We start from the raw sequence: 19,085 nt of genomic DNA, 5'->3' as shown, positions 1-19,085 counted from the left end.
ATCTAGATCGAGAGATCGAATAGCTTAGCTAGAAAAATAGCTGCTCCTGCTGCTACTGTTTTAAGAGTAAAAAGGTGCCTTGCACAACTTTCTGGGTGTTATGGGAAAACCAGAAAATATATATATTTATATATTAGGGTTTCCTACCCCCATAAAGGAGAAGGGCGGGGCAGGGGCAGCCAATTTATAGGTTTCTTCCTCTCTCTCTCTCTCTCTCTGCTTAGTCGTTGCTAATTAACTCTAGCAAACTTGGTTAATTGTTTCCTTGCAGGAGTTGGTTTGCTTTCTTCTAGCCTCTTCCTAATTAACTATCGTACTTGATACCTTGCCTAACAAGTCTCACTAACCTAAACACTAACAGGAAACCAAATCAAAAGACAATTCCTACACTTTCCAATTCCACCTCATAATAAGTCACAATATTTGGATTGTATATTCTGATTCCAATAAAAACCAACTTGAATTTTTCTTTTTTATTCTGACATTTAATTATTTTTTACCGGGTCATGTAATTACATTAGAATTTCAAAAATATTAATTTAGAAATCTCAAAAATATCATACAAATTTTTAAATTTTAATCAATATAAAATGTAATACAGAGAAGGGGATTCGGGGTAGAAAAAAACACAGGCCATGACATTGAACATCAACTTCCAAAATCTTAATATGAATAGAATAGAACAAATGGTGCATATTTGTAAGTTGCTACAGATGATTCCACTCACAAAATTTTAGTTACCGTTGAGGTCAGGGTCAGTACACCATTGCACACTATAAATCGCAAATAACTTGACAATGTCACAAGTACATGACCCCTCTTGTCGCAACTTATATCTGTCTCAAATCTCAATTCTAATTCAACCTCAACAATATACTAACACCAGATTAACATTCTTAAAGCACAAACAGGGTTAACATCACATCTTTCCTAAATCAATTCGCCTATCTCTCTCTACTAAGTAATCTTTCTTCAATTGTAAGGAAAAGTTATTGCAAGGTCACCCAGAAAGTTCTGCAGAGAAGCCAGGTCTGCAGTGAGTTTGGGGCAGCAAGAAAGGCACAGGTTAAGCAATGTCATGACTTGTCCATGCTTCCCTTGAAATAACCACACAGGAAGTTATTAGTAGAATCACCTCATTACGGACTCTTTTACAAAGGATCTTCCACCTGAGCTGCAGGAGCAGAGATTAATTATGAGGCTAACATTCAAGACATCTGTGATTTTGCCAAGGTTAAAGAACTAAAGTATTAATGAATTGTAAGATGAGACTCACGCATATTCAAGGTGGATATTCATAAATCGACGGTTTTCTTTGCTTTGTGATAGTGTTACAGAACCTTCAATGAGTTGATCTTGCTCCACCTCTATTGGGTCATAAAAGTATAGCACAGTCTGCAATATTGCTTCATTAGACAGACTGAGAAAAGTTCACAGTAACATATGAAAGATCTGAGCAAAGGTGGGGTTACTACAAAAAACTTATCAAGTTATGATGAGACTGAATGATATTCTGTTTCCTGGCAAAAACTGAACACCATTTTGTACTGAGAACGTTTATCCATCATAAACCTTAACAAGTTCTGTTATCACCTAGCTGGGTAGCCCAACGAGTGTGGGTTAAATAAGTGTAAAGATACTGTACCTGTTGCCAATGCGTTGGAGGGTCCTCAGGTGCAGTGGACAGAACCAGCGCTTCATTGGGATTTGCTCGTTTCTTCCTCTGCTGACCATCCACTGGATGATTGCTAATAAGTGAGGATGGTGCATGATTATTTGTAGCAGCTAATGCAGGCCCACTGAATTCGACATCAAACCAAAACGCAAACCCATGTAGTGGAGCTGTAAATTAAGGAATAGTTACAACCACAACAGTGTATACTGAATAAACTGGGATAAATACTATAAGAACTCCCTCCTCCAAAAACCCACAAATAGAAAAATCCCAAAACCCCACAAAGACAAGAATCTGGTTTTTAAATCATAAGAATCCATTACTCCTTCCTGGGAATTTTTTGAAAAAAAAGATTATGGATAATAGATTAGACATCTTAGTTATAAAAATAAAATAAAAAATCAACCAACCAACGGAAAATACTCATCATGTATGAGATTCGCAAAAAAAAAAATGTATAAATTTTAGACTCGAATTTCTCTCTACATAGTAAAGTTCCTCCTGAAACTGTTCAAAACAACACACAGCGAATTTGATAGTTTGAGACTTATTTTTCATATCATACTTTTGCAAACTCTTCACTCTCCCTTCCTTAATCATCACATGTTAACTCATGTAACTGAGATGTGCAAGAAAATAACATGCACAGGGTTTGTCAATGCACTATCAGAAAATAGCACAAACAGTATCTGTCAATAGAAGTTTCCATTTCCAGGTTTCTCACTGTTCTTTAATTGTTTTCAAGAATTTAAGAATTTTTAAAAGGTCTGAAGAAATAGCTATTGAACTTTTTTGGTTGAGAAATGATGAAACTGATAATCGAAAACAAATTGTTTTTTTTTCAACATCATAAAAAATATGTAGTGATAACAATAATGAGACCAAAGAATTGAAATATATACACTTGCACCGACACACACCCGCATATATGGGAACGGGGAGAGGGGGAGAGAGAGAGAGAGAGAGAGAGAGAGAGAGAGAGAGAGAGAGACCTCGCATCATTGATTTGAATTTATAGTTTGTTGTAACAGATTCTAACTCATGAAGTGTAATTGTATGGCAGTCCACTTGCTTAACCTACAACCAATTAGTAACAGCAGGATGCTTTAGATTGTATACTTTCTACATACACAAATGGAAATACTAATGAGTGGAGCTCTTCAGAGATATATCTGCTGTACGGTATATTTATCTTCTAATTAGAGAAACCCCTGATTTTTTAAACCCTTCGTCCAAGAACGAGAAGAGAAGCAGTGAACTGATTCATTGACTTACCAGCGTCATTTTCTAATAAGAGTTAATGGGAAGTGTATGGCAAAATAGCAGTTGAAATCCTTATATTAAAGAGATCTTATGGTCCCAACTAGTATCAAGCAAAAGGAATCTAAGTCATGTAAGTGTTTCTTTGACTAAATAACTTAACATTCACTCAACGAATGAGTAATGTCCCCACTTCTGGAACTAATAATTTATCTTTTGATCTATTAGCAATTGGTTTCAGACTGCAAGCTTCTTGCACAAAAATAATTGCCACTGCATCTATGGAAGAGAATGCGAGTATTTATAAATTTTCACAAAGAAGATATACAGTCTCCCATAAAAAGAAAGAAAGAAAACAAACAGGAAATTAGAAAAGGAAAACATCAACACTGGTAGCAAGGATTATGATTATCAAGATATTCATAAGCAGAAAAGGGAAAAAAAACCTATACACCACACGAATACGTGCAACTCAATTGAGAACACTCACCACATGTGGCCATGTCAAAACATTCTCACCCACGATTGTCTCAACACATGGCTCTTCAAACGCACACTGTTTTGCCAATGGTAACATGGCAGACACTGCAACAAGTCCAATAAAATAAAATAAAATGTTAGAGATCAATGATTCCATACATGTACTCACTGACTAGTAAGTAAAAGTTCCATGTATACAAGTAGAATGGTATCTAAATGAATTCTGCTACTAAGCTCACATCAGGATATATATATTTTAAAGCCATCAACATAAGGCTTAAGTGAGCTTGTTGATAGTCATTTCTTTTATCATCCGGAAAGGGGAAGCACTATTCGCGCTCCCCACAAACACTACTGCACTGGAGTGTGGGAGTAGTGCTCCCCTACTGAAAATTTTACCTTGACAATGTTCATAAATGCGATATGAATCCAATTATATGCCAATAACAATTGAGAATATGATGTGTACTCACTATCAATTCCATAAACATTGCGCCAGAAATCAATGCTTTCACTGTATCTATCAGAATGTGTGATGGGTGCCATGTACAACTGCAAGCATACAAAATAAAAATCAGCATGATAGAAACAAATTCATTTGTCAACAGCTGCTATATTATAAGAACTTGTTTTTTATTATTTATAAGAAACCACAATTTTATTTTAAAAACCAGAATTTACAAATTGGTGAACAAGAAATCCATCAAATATACAACAACCAGAATCTGAAAACTAAGACACCTCTCTACCACATTTTAATTGAAAAACTATATCCCTACGATACTACTGTTTTCCAATCCAAATAGATTAAATAAAAGGTAAACTCCCTAAACTCTGAAAAAGTAGATGCCCACAAGGATGCCCAAGGCCGAATATGAATCCATAACCAATCCCAGCTATTTAAGTTGATAATACAGAAGTTAACAACACATAAAGCTGTCACAAAATAAATATGGCATGATTGTAAATTCAATGATATCAACGCAGCACCAGTGTAACAGGTTTCACAACTAAAGATGCAAACGTCACAATAATTGAAAAAAAGGAAAAGAAAGATACCGTTGCACTTGAAGGAAGTATTAGACCTCCAGGTTTTAGCCAGCGATCTCTCGCCGTGATGACACTTCCCAGCATACTCTAATAAGCAAGCATGCCAACAAAAGAAAAGGAAATATATCATAAGGTTGCAAACCACAAAATATACCCATGGGTATCTGTATGCTGAGGTACAATTTTAAATGAGTCATAGCAATACATCAATATGCAATCATGAAAAAAATGTTAACATCTACCTCATACAGAAGCATGTAGCCCATCCACTCTGAAATTATGACATCAACCTCTTCATCAATATCAACATCCTGCAGAACGATCATATTAGCCATATTGGCATGTAAATTTGTAGTTCAAATCAACATCAACTGAAATATCTCTCTCTCTCTCTCTCTCTCTCTCTCTCTCTCTCTCTCTCTCTTGCAGATGACATTATATACTGCTATACATTGAAGGTTTATGGCTCTAACCAACAACTAGCATCTCTTAGTGCCTCAATTTTCTACACAAACTCACAGGAAACACCCAAAGAACTAAATGCTTCTATCCCCCATAAGCGAGGTATGAATCTCATGCTACCTATTAGTTTTAAAAATACTCTTATCATATTTCAAACCCTGCTTGCGAGCAGAGTTCTAATAATAAACAACTCTTTGAAAAGCAAAATCAACAAATTGTCCTGGTCATAGAAGCTTACCTCAACTCGCCCATGTAGTACAATGATTGTTTCAGATAGATTGTTTGCTTTCACAACTTCATTTGCCTGGATACATTGCATCAGAGCTTCAGATCTTAAGGATAATGAGACATTTTACATCAAGCATGCACACTTTAAATACCAGAGGTTTTTCCTTTCTGGGAGGAAAAAGGCCGGAATAAATAAATGACTAGAGATTCAAATCACATGCATTAAAAGTAACAAGCATTACTACAAGCACATACCTGCACTGCAATGTCACTTGCATCAACAGCATATACCTGGTTGGTTGTAACACAATACATAAGAGAATCTTATACATAAGGAACAATAATGCCAAGATGAGACACAACACGGAAGTGACTAAACCAAACTTACAAATATTAACCCCAGTATAAAGAAAAAAAAGGAGAAGAAAACCCAATTTTATTCATCAGAGGTCACTGGAAAAGGAAAGGCAGAGATGGCGGCAACAATCATGAAATGAAAAGGCATTATGGGTTTGTAGCATTATGTTAAAACCCAGGCATCATACCATTTCTGAACCATTTAATAACCGTAGTGATTGGACACTAAACTAAACCCGCAGTTAAATTAAACAAATAACATCCTTCCAAACCCAGCAAGTTTCCCCATGTCAAAAAAGATAATCATTACAAGGAAGCACATCCAACTTATCAAACATTATCTAAAAAACAGCTTACACGTTTTGCACCGGCCTGAGCACAAAATATAGAAAGAATGCCTGTACCACAGCCAACATCCACTACAACCTGCAAGCATTATTCAATTGAGAATAAAAATGAAGAAGTTATTGTATAAACAAGGTCAACACATGTCAGAATATGATGCCCCATTATAGTATTTTCTAATGTATAAGGTACATCTTATAAATCCTTCAAAACAGATATAAACAGAAGGCAATACCAAAGTTAAAAAACATATCACTTCTCAACTACAATTACAGCTACATTACTTTGCCTGCTATAGAACTCTGGTGCTGCATGATTGCCGTCCTATAAGTTTCAGTGCGTACACGATCCTGTATGACAAAATTTTGCCACATAAGTCAATAAATTATATGACGATCGAATTACAGGAGAATAACCATAACAATGTTTGTCCAAGAAAAAAAAAAACCATAGCAATGTGTTTCCAATGACACGGCAGCAACTGTTCCCTTGAAATTTTGAAAAGACAAAGACACAGACCTTAAACAACACATAATGATGTTATGGCCCAAATCCTTTAACAAGGTTTCTTATTCGCATTCCCACTTGAGATGCATTCTCATACAAGAAGAAAACAACGTGATGAGAAGTAACAACAATAGAATATCCCATAAAGCTAAATTTCATTTCCCCAGCTGCCATGAACCCCACCGGAAACTCAGAGCGAATAAAAGCGGTAAAAAAAATTGAAATCCGAGACTAACACTAGGAAATTTCGTAATCGATTCTGAAAAAAAAAATATTCAAAATGCACCTTGATCATTTCTTCGTGGATACCAACGTGGGCGTAGGAGTGGAAATAGGCCATGTCGAAGTCGGTACAAGGCGCTCCTTGTTGTTGCTGCTGCTGCTGCTGCTGCTGCTTATTATGCTCAGAAACCCTAAGCCCGCCAAAATTACCACCACTACCAAAGCTCTCTCTGAGCTCACGTGACCTGGCACGTGTTCCGCGGCGGACTTTATCCCTCTGGCTCATTCCGTGCTGCTGTTGCTGTGGGTGGTAGCCGTTACTGTAAGCCGGGCTCGAGTTCATTGTTTTGGTGCCCGCTCGCTCGCGCTCACTCACTGGCAGACCCAATTTTGAGGGAGAAGAAATAAAGCGCCGTTTGACGTTCACATTTTTCACCAAATTTAAGTTTTTCTTTTCTTTTCGTCTAGTTTTTTTTAAAATATTTTATTTTATTTAATAACTTGGACCGCATTTTATTTTGTCAATTATACGGTAAATAAAAGCCCTTGAATTTTTCAAAATCCTTAAACATCCAGTAAACACCCTCCCTCAGTCGCTTATATTAAAAAAAAAATTTCGTTTGAATTTTTCAATAAAAAAAAAAGTGATTGAATTTAATACATTTTTATTGTACCTCTAATATTCTAATAAAAACACTAAATTTTTTATGCTTCTAATAAAAATGTTGTTACTCTTCTAATGAATGGCTTCAATATATTTATAAAAAAAATTCAAAAAAAATGATTTCGTTGTACACACATATTTTCTATCTATCTCTCTCTTTTTATTTTTTATTTAATAATTTCCCCGAGGAGAAACATCCAACACATACATTCAAGGAAAGATGTCATAGGTTTTTTTTTGAGATATTTAGTCATATGCTCATTCTTAGCACTAAAACTATAAATAAACCCTACATCATTTAATTTTTATAAACAAACCCAAAAAATGATAGCTAACCCTATTGAATTTAATTTTGATTATTATATTACTTTGATGTCCTATTGAGTGTTTCGGGCTTTTTTTATGAGGTTTTAGGGTTGGGTTTGTTTGAAGAAAGCAATGACAATTTTGTAATTTAAAAAAAGTTAAAAGCCTTTTTGTTATGTTGTAAATGGGTTTTTTGTGTGTTTATAAAGTCCATTTCATATAGGGTATTTTTTTTTTTAATTTAGACTCCTATATTTGGTATAATAGTGAATCTCCCTTTTTTTTTGCTACAATAAAATAGAGTGCTGCTAAACGAACCCTAAAATTAACTGAGTACACCTTGCTACTAAACTATTTATTGAATTACTAATTTACCCTAATATAAAATAACCAAAAAGATAAAATAATATTGGTATTTATTATTTTGAATCCATGCCTTCAAACAAATTGACTTAATTTTTAACAAACAACAGGGAATCCATGAGAACTGTATTGATCCAATTTGATATTTTTATGCATAAAACTTAAACAATCAATAACACAAACCAATTCATGCTGAAATATTGGAAACCCACACCCAAAGAGTTCTCCGCTGCAAGGTTGGAGGCTAGGAGAGTCTGAGAATGCCATGGTTGAGGGAGAAGAAGCATTCAAAATGCCTATTGATATTTTACATTATTTTCCATACGAGTTAACAATGTTTGTGTATTGTTAAAGGTTGAGAGACGTGTCAAAATTTTAGATAAAGGACATGAGGAGACAGGGAATTTGGGGACAGCAGATCTCAACTCCCCTGAGATCCTATTCTCTACGCCACCCCCCTTAACAACCCTAGTCACCATTTCTACTTCAACTCCGATGGCAACTCATTAAAACCCAATTCTCAAATGCAACAATCTAATCCCAATCCCAATTTAGATGTTTTCAAAAAACACATGGTGGTCGTGGTGGAGAACTGCAATTCCAGGTGGTGGTGGTTGCACATGAGAGAGAGAAAAGAAGAAGAAGAAGCAGGAGAGAGAGAGAGAGAGAGAGAGAGAGAGAGAGAGAGAGTTTTTTGTCAAAATATTATTTTATTATTATTTTACTGTAATTTTTTTATTTTAAATACTTTAAAAGATTAAAAATTAAAGAGGGTGTACCATGGGTATTTTTGGTAGTTAAATAGGGTGTACTTAGTTAATTTTACATTATAATTTAAACATTAGGGTGTACTTAACTCATAGGGTGTACTCAGTTAATTTTAGGGTTCGTTTAGCAGCACTCAAAAGATATTATAGGTTGGGCCAAAAAATCTAACTAGTTATTCTTCTAGTGGTAAGTTTCTCTATTTTGCATAAATGCATAATAAGTTCGAAATTTTCATATTTCATATTAAAGGAAATTAATGAAAAGAAAATTTAAATTACCAAAAATGTTACAGTAGTATGGCTGTGGTATATTTTGTACATGTGTTATAATATGAACGGAAAAAATGGTTTATTTTAAATAATATAAAAAAAATATTACTTATATTATAACACATGTACAAAATATACCACGTGACTATACTACCGTAGTATTCTACGAGTTTGACACATAACATATCATTCTCTCTTAATTGTATAAATCAATAAACTTTTTTTTTCTTCATGTTTATTGATAAAGAAAGAAATAGGATGGTTGATGGTTTGCCTAGTTTGGGTTGGGCGCCTTGTGTTTCTTTCCCCTTTTTTTCTTTCCCTTTTTTGCTGCAACACCCACTGGGCAGCTGAGTTGGATGTGAATCCCACCGTGGCGGTGGTGAGGATTTCACTGCCGTATCCACCAAGAATGAAGGAGGCCTTCTCTTTAAACGGTTAAACCCCAAAACCCTCAACTCACAATTCTCTAATTCTCTCTCTCTCTCTCTCTATCTCTCTCTCTCTCTCTCTCATCTTCGAATCAGAAGGAACTCAAAGCAATGGCGGGTCTTGTACCTCCAGGCACTACCACGCGAAGCGAGGCTGCGGAGACGAAGCCTATGAACGAGAAACTGGACTACACAAACCTGCCTTGCCCCATACCCTATGAAGAAATCCAACGTGAAGCTCTCAGTTCAGTATCAACTTCTTTTCGTTTTTTGTTTTATCACTTTTTGGATAATGACTCATGGGTTATAATTTGTTCTATCCCTTTGTGATTCCATGTACCAGTCTGCTGAGTTTAATTTAAGCTTCCAAGTTGCTCTCTTTTGTTCCTGTTTGCTCATTGTTGGTATGCCTTTTGTTGTGTAGTGTAGTGTGTAGGTATGGGATTGTTAAAAAAAGACAAACCTTTGACTAATGAAGGAATATGAATTAGTTGGTTTATTAGTACAGGTTTTGAAAAGCCGAAAAGCTTAACATTTGAATCCCATGTAGGTGCTTATAACTCCTTTGTGTTTCTCAGGGTTTGTTGTTTAAAATTTTTTTGTTACCGGGCGTCAAAGATATTACCTTTATGATTGTATTGGTTTCGGGTAATTTATATGCTGAACCGTCTGTTGGAAGATTTGGTCTTCTGCTGTTGAATTGTTCATAAATGTGTTACAGTGTAATTAAAAGTTCATTATTCTAGTGAAAGCAAAGGTGCTTTTTGATTCTTTTCTGATTCCTAGTGTTATACATTATAACCATCTCCTGATGCTTTTGGTTGAGGGTGCTCTCATCAGTGGTACTGCTACTGCCTGACTGTATTTGTGAGATTAGTGTACAGTGTTGGGTGGGTTTAGAGTTTAGGGTATTTTCCATCATTTTGGGGGATTTGACATTTTTCAGGTTCTTATTACCTTACTTTTTTGTCAACCAAACAATGGCATAGATGTTCCAGGTTCATTCCAATGAACCAAGCACTACCTTAGTTTATTTCTAAAAGATAGTGGTTGCAATGCATTCATTGATTAAGGAAATTGCATATTGGCAAGGGGCTTGGCAGTATTTTGCTGACTTCCATCTTTGATTGGCAGTGTCTTTACGGCCAGAATGTTTTGAGGGGATGCGCTTTGATTTCACCAAAGGACTCAATCAGAAGTTCTCCCTTAGCCACAGGTTTTTGTCTTCTCCTCTTTGAGCCTTTATGCATTCCATATCAATTATTTATATTATTATGTATATTTTATTTACTCTTTTCACCTCCCATCAGTGTACTCATGGGACCTATGACAGTTCCTTCTCAGTCTCCTGAAACCATAAAAATCCCTACTGCTCACTATGAGTTTGGTGCAAATTTTATAAACCACCCGAAGGTAGGTAGCCATCACTATTTTTACTTATCCAGAAACCTCTAGTGGAAATGGCGGAAGAAGCATTGATGGTTATTTTCTTTTCTTTGTGGGGGTTGGGGTAAATTTTTAGTTGATGCTTTTTGGGAGGGTATTAACAGATGGGAGACTTAATGCTAGAGTGAAGTGTAACTTGACTGACAATCTCACTTTGAAGGCTAATGCTCAGGTAAAACTATTTTTCATTTGTTTTTTCAATTACACTCCTTTTTTTTTTCTTGTGTAAAAAAAGTGGAAGTATTTATGTAACTTAGTTATTTTAAATTTTTTTTCCCAGCTTACAAATGAGCCGCACATGTCTCATGGCATGGCCAGTTTTGATTACAAGGTCAGGTCACTCTTCTCATCATATTTTTGATCTTTTAATATATAAAGTTATTTATTTACTTTGCATTTTATATGTCTTGTAGAACTTCATTACTATTGAAAAGCATCTTTGGCTACCTCTATTTTAGATGAAATAAATTTGTCCATCAGAAAAAAAAGTTTACAGAGGGGTGCAGGAGTATATTCTTTATCTATCTTCCATTAGCCTCACTATGAATGGTTACAAGATAAACACCAATTATCCCCATGTCTGTTGTTCCTAGAGTTGGGAGTTTATTTTTGATGTGGTGGTAACCGTTCAGATTTCAGTTTACACATACTAGATTGCCTTCAGCTTTGTTATAATTCTACAAGTTTAGGTTTAGAAGGACATGGTGGTTCTCATTGGTCATATGGTGTTTCTAGTTTTGACAGTTTCCTTTCTTGGTACAGGGCTCAGACTACAGATCCCAGATTCAAGTGGGAAATGGGGCCTTATTGCAAGCAAGTTACATCCAGGTAAGGATATTCTCCTTTTCTTTTTACCCTCCAGATAATGTGAACACTGGTACCAAACAATTTAATTTCGTGCCCATGGTTTTTTTGGGATAATCATATTGGTATCAAACATATCTTAAAATAGTCTTAGATGTCCAGATGTATTGGGATACTGACAATATATTGTATGATACTGACCTTATCGTAATTGTAGTCTGTTTATTGATCTTGAAGGTTAAACTCAACAACATGATTGACTGAAAATAAGCTCTGTTTTGGTAGCCGCCTTTTTTATATATTGATTTTTCAATATTCTTGTGGTAATTGATTATGGTCAACACAAAAATACTGTACTTACAAGGATGGAGATGTTTTGTAAAACTAGGCCACTGCAGATTTATGAAATGTTCTTAGGATTATTCTGATAAATCTGTCTACGTTCTCTATATTCTTGCAGTCAGTGACTCCACATTTCTCTTTGGGTGGTGAAGTATTCTGGGCTGGTCAGCATCGAAAGTCAGGCATTGGTTATGCAGCGCGGTTCAACACTGATAAAATGGTATTCCAGCTTGGTTTTCATATCTCCTCACATGTTTGAAGCCAGATGATTTATGATCCTTATCTTATCGTTATGCATCATCATTTGTGCATTATCATTATATTTGTTTGATAAATAACAGATCTTTTACAGAGAAAGGAAAAAAAAAAAGGTATGAGAAAATAATGAACTTCTTGTTGGCCTTAGAAAAGAGAACAACTAAAAACTAACTGCACAAACTGAGAACAATCAGAATATTAATCCCCCCATACATCCTCTGCCAACAAGGAACACCAATCTTTATGCAAAACAGAGACTAAAGCCTATATCTCAGTAGGCATACCAGATACCAGACTTCCAAATCATCTTAATAGGTTCAAAAGTCAAGTCATTATTGTTGAGTACGTGCATACCATTGCTTACTCTTTCCCAGTGATGCTGCACAAGATTGTGCACTAAGTTTCTGTAAATAAAGGAGGGAAGATAAGGGGTGTTGGGTTTGGTATTTTCTGCTAACCTCGTCAATGGTCACTGTCAAAATTTCCTTTTAAGATTTTTCATTCATTCCAATGTACAAATAGATTTTTCTTCATCCCATCATAATCATAGAGACTTCTTTTTCTTTTTTCCGTTCTTTTTGGTTTTAATTGTGGCATGCATAAATCTGAGCGAAGGCATTTTTTGTGATGCTCAATGTTCTGCCTGCAGGTTGCCACAGGACAGGTTGCTAGCACTGGAATGGTTGCTTTGAGCTATGTTCAGAAAGTATCCGAAAAGGTACATAAAGTTATGTTATTCAGAACTTTGGGTTATATCTTATCTATATGTAGTTATTATACTGTCGTATTTGTGCAGGTTTCACTAGCATCAGACCTCATGTACAACCACACGTCAAGAGATGTCACAGCAAGTGTTGGCTATGATTTCGTCCTCAGACAGGTAGACTATGCTATTATAGTCGTTAAAAAATGGAAAGACACACACACACACACACACACATATATATATATATATATATATATATATATATCTTCGTATTTAAAGACAGGAAACACCATAAGTGGGTGACTTTGGTCTTTAACACATTCTCCCATGTCAATTCACGTTAACCTATTTGCATGATTTGGAATTTAAGAAATCATATACATACCTAACCTATTTCTTCCGTTTCTTTCAGAGTCGTCTTAGAGGGAAGATTGATTCCAATGGCTGCACGGCTGCTTTTCTTGAAGAGAGATTAAGTATGGGTCTTAAGTTTATTCTTTCTGCAGAGGTGAGAAATCTGCTAGTTTAAATTGATTTATAGACTATTTTAAGACGATATAAGAATAGCTAGGAAATAGATATTTTGAAGCTAAGAATTGATTATTATGCCTGTATTTGTGTGTTTATGTACATGCCAAACTGAGTTTCCTTGTGTTGCGTGTGCTCTTCTGTTCCCCCATTCATTTCATTCAAATTCATGGGCAGTGGAACTGTTGAAGTTTGTTTGTGTACTGGAAAGTTGAAACACGGAAGACCTGAATTTGTCTTCAGCCTCCTGCATCTTTGAATTGAGTAATTAGGCTTTGTGGGGCGTGGTCCCAGTTAACCAAATGCCATCCATCAGCTATGCATATAGATGCTGGAGCCTTTGTCTTCGATGTGTTGATAATGTTTGAAACTTAAACTTCTGCCGTACTGCAATTTTATGGGTCCTGCCATTCATGCATCGAGTCCCGTTAGGGTTTAGGTTTGTTGCAAACTTGCACAGGTGGATGTGGTGGAGATGCATCTGTTCTTGATCTTTTCAAGTCATATTTCGTAACATTAACAGCATCTCCAAAATTTCTATTTGCAGATGGATCACAAGAAGAAAGACTACAAATTCGGGTTTGGGTTGGCGGCAGGAGAATAGATGCAAAAGCTGAAGGGCTGTTCCTATGAAATTTTATAAAAGCTCATAATTACTACAAGAAGAAAGACTACAAATTCGGGGTAGGATTTGTATTTTACTCATCTGGCAGTTGAAGATGGTTTGGCTCAAGTTGGCAGAACTAATTCAAAATATCTGTAATTATACAAGCCATGCTATGGTTATAACTAGAACTTGGTGAATTGTTGTAGTATGTATGGTACTGCTGTGACTTTCATGAAATAGATTGAGAATTTTGTTCTTCTCTCAAAATATATTTTCCCCCTAAACAATTTCAGCGTCTATTTAATTTGTTTTTGTTTTTTTTTAGCGTCTATTTAATTTGTTAAGAAGTTTTTTTGGGTTGAGTTTTTCAAGTGGCTTTGAAGAAAAAAAAAATATTAAAGGAGGATTAATCTAACGCAAGGGGAGGGAGGGAGGGGCGCGCGTGGTAATTGATGGTATCAAGCAAGCTTCTATAAATGCCTCGGAGTTGGATTGGAGCATATGAATCGGAGAGAGAGAAGAGAAGAGAGAGAGAGAGAAGAGAAGAGAGAGAGAGAGAAATGAAGAGGAAGACGAAGAAAGAAACAGAGAGGGATGAAGTTGAAGAGTTGCTGCGAGCAGCACAGGACGATATGCTCCTGAAGCTGTCTCTCAACTCTCACTTGTCCCGCGGCGTTTCTCTCGACGACGCCGATATGGACCGTCGATTCGAGGCCCTCAAAATGAAAACTGTTATTACTGGAGCAGCACCAGGAGCAGGAGCAGGACCTGCTACTGCTGCCTCTTCTGTCTCCAAATCCAATTCCAATTCCATTCAAGTGGATGAGGAACTAAAGGCAGTCCTCGGTGACGACCTCTCCACCAGATTCACCGCCCTCAAGGCTTCAGTTCCTATGCCCTCCTCCGATGCTGCAGTCCGGTCGTCGGCGTCATCCTACTACGACATCGACAACGACAACGACGATGAAGATGAAGTTGAAAAGTTGATACGCTGGGCTAAGGACGCCGCTCGCCTCGACCCTTCTCCACCCTCCGACGATGACGACGACAAGGACAAATCGGAATCTGATGATGACGACCACCACCACCACGATCCAAAGGGGAATGGACCCGATCGTAAATAGGAAAATACTTTGTGTGTGTGTATTTCTTTTTTCTTTTTTCTTTTTTTATTATATTTAATTTGATACAGTAGATTTATGAATAAATTATGACACATTGAATCGTGGTTGTAAATTGTAATTGGATTTTTGGGCTCCAGTTAACCCGACTAACATAACGGTACAAAATCTAACCAAAACAACGGCAATGCTCCAACATGCCAAGGCATAAAAATTGAGCTCAACTTCTGATAAATAACAATCATAATACCCTTTTGTTCACTAATCTATTACATGTAATGACAATTGTAAAGCAGCCTATGAAATAAATCATTCTCCAAAATGGGCCTCATTCTGAATAACTAAGCCATGGTAGAGGAGACAGGAGAGTAGTTTCATATTTTTGGAAAGGCACCAAACCCTGTTGAGGTCGTAGTGGAAGAAGTCTGAGGTCCAATCAATCTCTTTCATACTCTAATCCCATATTAACCAACAAAAAACCCAGAACAAAGATTTTGAATCCTACCCAACTTGTGGCATGGCAGCAAGTATCCTGCATCTATATGTTACTAAAAGAATAAGGCAGCAGAGCCGGTAATGAGATTAACGGAACTCATCATGGAACTCATAGTCCTCTTCTTCATCATCATTGAAAATAGCGCTGTAAAATACATAAGGGTTCTCAATCATTTCTGTCAGCGTTAGACGCCCATCTTTATCTGTATCTGCCTGCAATTTACAAAATTAATACACATACAACCTTTAGAATTAGCTAAACCCAGCCCAAACTTATAAAGTCATAAAAACAAGAGCAGATATACTATGGTACATCATCAGTTTTCTACCCTTCCGAGCTTCCTTATGGAACCCCCAAATATAAAAGAACAACTTCTATCTTTTAGTTTATGCTTTTTTCTTTACTTTTCCTGTTGGGATGGGGTGGCACAACATCTTTACTGTGAAACTTCATCGGATGTCTCATCTACAACTCTTCAATAAATTTCAGTGACACAAGATTTTGGCAGTTCTTGAGCCTAGCGCATGATAGTTTTACAAAGTGAGGCATTGCAAGCCAAACTGTGCTTGCAATACTCTTCTTCAAAAACTTATCTAAGCTTTCTACCAGCTCAACCACTTCAATTTTTTCACAACAGCCGCATGGTTAATAAGCTGAAAAACCACCATTTTATATGGTATAAAATATACTAGCCTGATGGCAAAACGAGAAGAACTGCCCATAACTTCACAATCCAACTACCAACATATAAAAACCAAGCTGTGCCCAGTCTATAAACTGCAAGCAACTTCAGAGCACTATTGATCTTCAATTTTCCTTTTACATCATAAGCTTACACTAATCTTTGAATATCACATAGCTTATAAGATAAATCAACAAAATTCTGACACCTGAAGATGCTCCAGAAAGAGAAAAACTGACTAGCCATGTTAATTTCCACATAAAAAGTGCTACTAGATCAACTCATAGGAACCATACGTGCATATTTATATGACACAGAAAGCACAAACTAATTGATCCATCAAAACTAAGAAAGAAAATAGTTTTCATTTGTAGAATGATTACCTGTGATATGATGTAATCTGCTTGTTGTTTTGCATAGTAATGTTCTGATGGATGTATCTTTCCAATAATAGGAAGTAACTCTGCATCTGACAAATATCTGTGGATAATGCAGGGTGGAAACAAGTAAAATGATTAGCAAAAAGGAAACCCTTAAAGTAGCTCAGAATAATTACACATAAATAAAAGCAGCTTAAGAAGTACCCGTCACCATCTTTGTCAAGCTGAGCAAACAAATTTCTAGCTGGGGCCTCCATCGAATCATCAAACTGATGTGAGGAATTGTGATTTTCTTCTTCATAGTTTCTCACCAAATCAAAGAGGCCATGAAAGAATTCTTTGAAGTTGATCTTTTCATCTTTGTCTGTGTCCCTTTCCCTAAGGAAGCAAAGGAGCGAACGTATCAGAAAAGCTAAGCTAAGCTAAGCGACCACGTTAGAATGACATCAAGCACAACGACAAATAAGATTATGTAGATGTCTTTAGTCCACAGAGAAACACAAAATTTTGAAAGCTGAAGTAAAATAAAATTCAACCTAGTTGCTTGAAAATTGTCCTAACTGATGCTGTGCCATAAACTAAATCTTACAAACAGATGTGGGTCATATGCATAGGACAAACTAGAATTTCAGAGAAGAGAAATTAATATCACCTTACTTCCTCCTTGCACAACCACTGAAGTAGCTTTGGGTTTTTGCTGTCAGCTGGGTGTAGAAAGCTAGAAAAGCATAAATCATGGACATCAAGTTGAAGAAGGTATTTCAAAAAGATTTTGATGCAAAACAGTAAAAGGAACTTGATAGAAAGAAAGGCAGAAGCTCACTCATTGAACTCAGTTATATTAAGAAGACCATCTCCATCTGCATCTGATGCATTGAAATGCTCCTCTTTCCACCAACCCATATCATAGCCAAACGAATTGTTATCTGGTACATGGAACAGAAATCAGAAACAAGGAGAAAATGACATGAAAATGATGACCTAAACAACACAAGATCCTTTTATCAGATACAATACTAAGTTTCTTCTCACTCATTGCCATTGGACCATTGGTACTATCTAGGAACAGTCGAACATACTGAAGAATGACCCTCGTTTTACAATAATTTAACAGATTGCTTGCGGAAACCAAAATTCACAAATGCCACATAGCATAATAGCCCTAGATCGAATTTCAGCAGTAAAGCCAATCTAATAGCAGCAAATAGATAGATATTGGAGGAGCAAGATATGAGCAATAACCAAAATGTTTGCAATTTAATTAACCCAAGAAAGAAGGCCCATCCTCTATCTTCCATCTCCATGGAGAGAGAGGGAGGGAGGGAGGGAGGGAGAGCAAAACAGATCAAAAGCGAAAAAAGAAAAAAGACATGAGTAAATAAGTAGTGAGTGAAGTGGTAAGGTGACCTGCATTCTGCACCCAACTTGGGGGCTGATACTCGGCAAAGGAAACAAAACCGTCACGGTTCTTGTCATGAAGCTCCATATCCCTTTGAGTGCGATGCAGTACTTCCCTCTGAGCCTGCTTCAAATTCCACTGAGTCAATTCGTCCTCAGTGATGAAGCCATCAGCGGGGTCGACATCAACCTTCGGAAACAACAAGAGCAACCTGTTGGTGACGTTGAACCTCTCTTCGTCGTTCAAGTAGTCCTCCGCGTTCATGAAGTCTTCCCACTCGGGCTGAGACTCGGCGGCGGGGGCGGAGTCGTTGAGATCGAAGTGCTGCTGCTCCCATTTGCGGTCCTCAAGGCGGCGCTCGATATCGGCGACGAGAGGGTCGAATGGGATGGGGTTGTGGTGGTGCAGCGGAGGAGCGAAGGTGAAGTTGGACCGCAGCTTCAGCCGCCGGTGACGTTGGTTGCCGCCTTTTTTGGGGGAGTGGGAGATAAGCAACAGGATTAGGACTGCTATTGTTATGTATATGATTACTGACACTGACGCCCTCGCCATTGCTCTGATTTTCTCAATGCAAGGCAACTCTCTCTCAACTCTCAACTCTCAACTGAACCCAGAAAACAGAGAGACCTTGTTGTTGACTATTATTTGGACGAGAGGACTCGGGAGAAGAGAAGGAGGAGACTGAAACCGAATGAGGTTTGATGAAGGTGTCTTCGGAGAGTCGGGAAGTTGTGGATCTGCTGCTTGTTTTTCACTTTTCTATTTTTTTGATAAGATCTACCGCATCCCAGTTTATTAGAGTGACCAGTGACCACCCCCATCTTCTTTCAATTAATAATATTAATATAATTATTGATGGATGTTAGAACAACTCATTATTTAATTAAATAACTATATATATATATATATATTATAGGATGAGTGCAGAA

At 36.8% G+C, this 19,085-nt stretch overlaps 4 protein-coding genes across 5 annotated transcripts; 2 read left to right on the top strand and 2 right to left on the bottom strand.

The window, feature by feature from the left end:
• Positions 1-641: 641 nt before the first annotated feature.
• On the bottom strand, positions 642-7,015 carry PRMT6 (protein arginine methyltransferase 6). The gene is made up of 13 exons (XM_021955737.2): positions 6,651-7,015; positions 6,142-6,207; positions 5,870-5,938; positions 5,411-5,446; positions 5,166-5,231; positions 4,708-4,776; positions 4,475-4,552; positions 3,889-3,967; positions 3,426-3,520; positions 2,668-2,752; positions 1,646-1,842; positions 1,277-1,395; positions 642-1,174 (listed from the first exon to the last, which is right to left on the bottom strand). The coding sequence occupies exons 1-13, from the start codon at positions 6,927-6,929 to the stop codon at positions 1,132-1,134; spliced, it is 1,281 nt and encodes a 426-aa protein (XP_021811429.1). The 5' UTR covers positions 6,930-7,015; the 3' UTR covers positions 642-1,131.
• A 2,193-nt stretch (positions 7,016-9,208) lies between these two features.
• Positions 9,209-14,345, top strand: LOC110754608 (mitochondrial import receptor subunit TOM40-1). Of its 2 annotated transcripts, XM_021955697.2 has the most exons (12): positions 9,209-9,393; positions 9,521-9,631; positions 10,522-10,603; positions 10,698-10,800; positions 10,910-11,005; positions 11,114-11,164; positions 11,596-11,661; positions 12,098-12,199; positions 12,887-12,955; positions 13,034-13,117; positions 13,356-13,451; positions 14,019-14,345. In XM_021955697.2, exons 1-12 carry the CDS (start codon positions 9,222-9,224, stop codon positions 14,073-14,075), a joined length of 1,089 nt encoding a protein of 362 aa, XP_021811389.2. In that variant the 5' UTR covers positions 9,209-9,221; the 3' UTR covers positions 14,076-14,345. The 2 variants fall into 2 exon arrangements, with proteins under 2 accessions (XP_021811389.2, XP_021811390.1); XM_021955698.2 differs by having other exon boundaries at positions 9,210-9,631.
• Positions 14,346-14,532: 187 nt separating this feature from the next.
• Positions 14,533-15,314, top strand: LOC110754609 (uncharacterized). The gene has a single exon (XM_021955699.2). It carries the CDS (start codon positions 14,555-14,557, stop codon positions 15,200-15,202), a length of 648 nt encoding a protein of 215 aa, XP_021811391.1. The 5' UTR covers positions 14,533-14,554; the 3' UTR covers positions 15,203-15,314.
• An 83-nt stretch (positions 15,315-15,397) lies between these two features.
• LOC110754607 (Calcium-binding EF hand family protein) lies at positions 15,398-19,049 on the bottom strand. The gene is made up of 6 exons (XM_021955696.2): positions 18,165-19,049; positions 17,581-17,683; positions 17,410-17,475; positions 16,962-17,135; positions 16,761-16,857; positions 15,398-15,907 (listed from the first exon to the last, which is right to left on the bottom strand). Exons 1-6 carry the CDS (start codon positions 18,706-18,708, stop codon positions 15,782-15,784), a joined length of 1,110 nt encoding a protein of 369 aa, XP_021811388.1. The 5' UTR covers positions 18,709-19,049; the 3' UTR covers positions 15,398-15,781.
• Between the last annotated feature and the right edge of the window lie 36 nt (positions 19,050-19,085).

The sequence above is a fragment of the Prunus avium genome, chromosome 1 (assembly GCF_965620075.1).
Source record: "Prunus avium chromosome 1, drPruAviu1.hap1.1, whole genome shotgun sequence".
NCBI classification, from domain to species: Eukaryota; Viridiplantae; Streptophyta; class Magnoliopsida; order Rosales; family Rosaceae; genus Prunus; species Prunus avium.
This window is presented reverse-complemented; position numbering and strand designations above follow the sequence as displayed.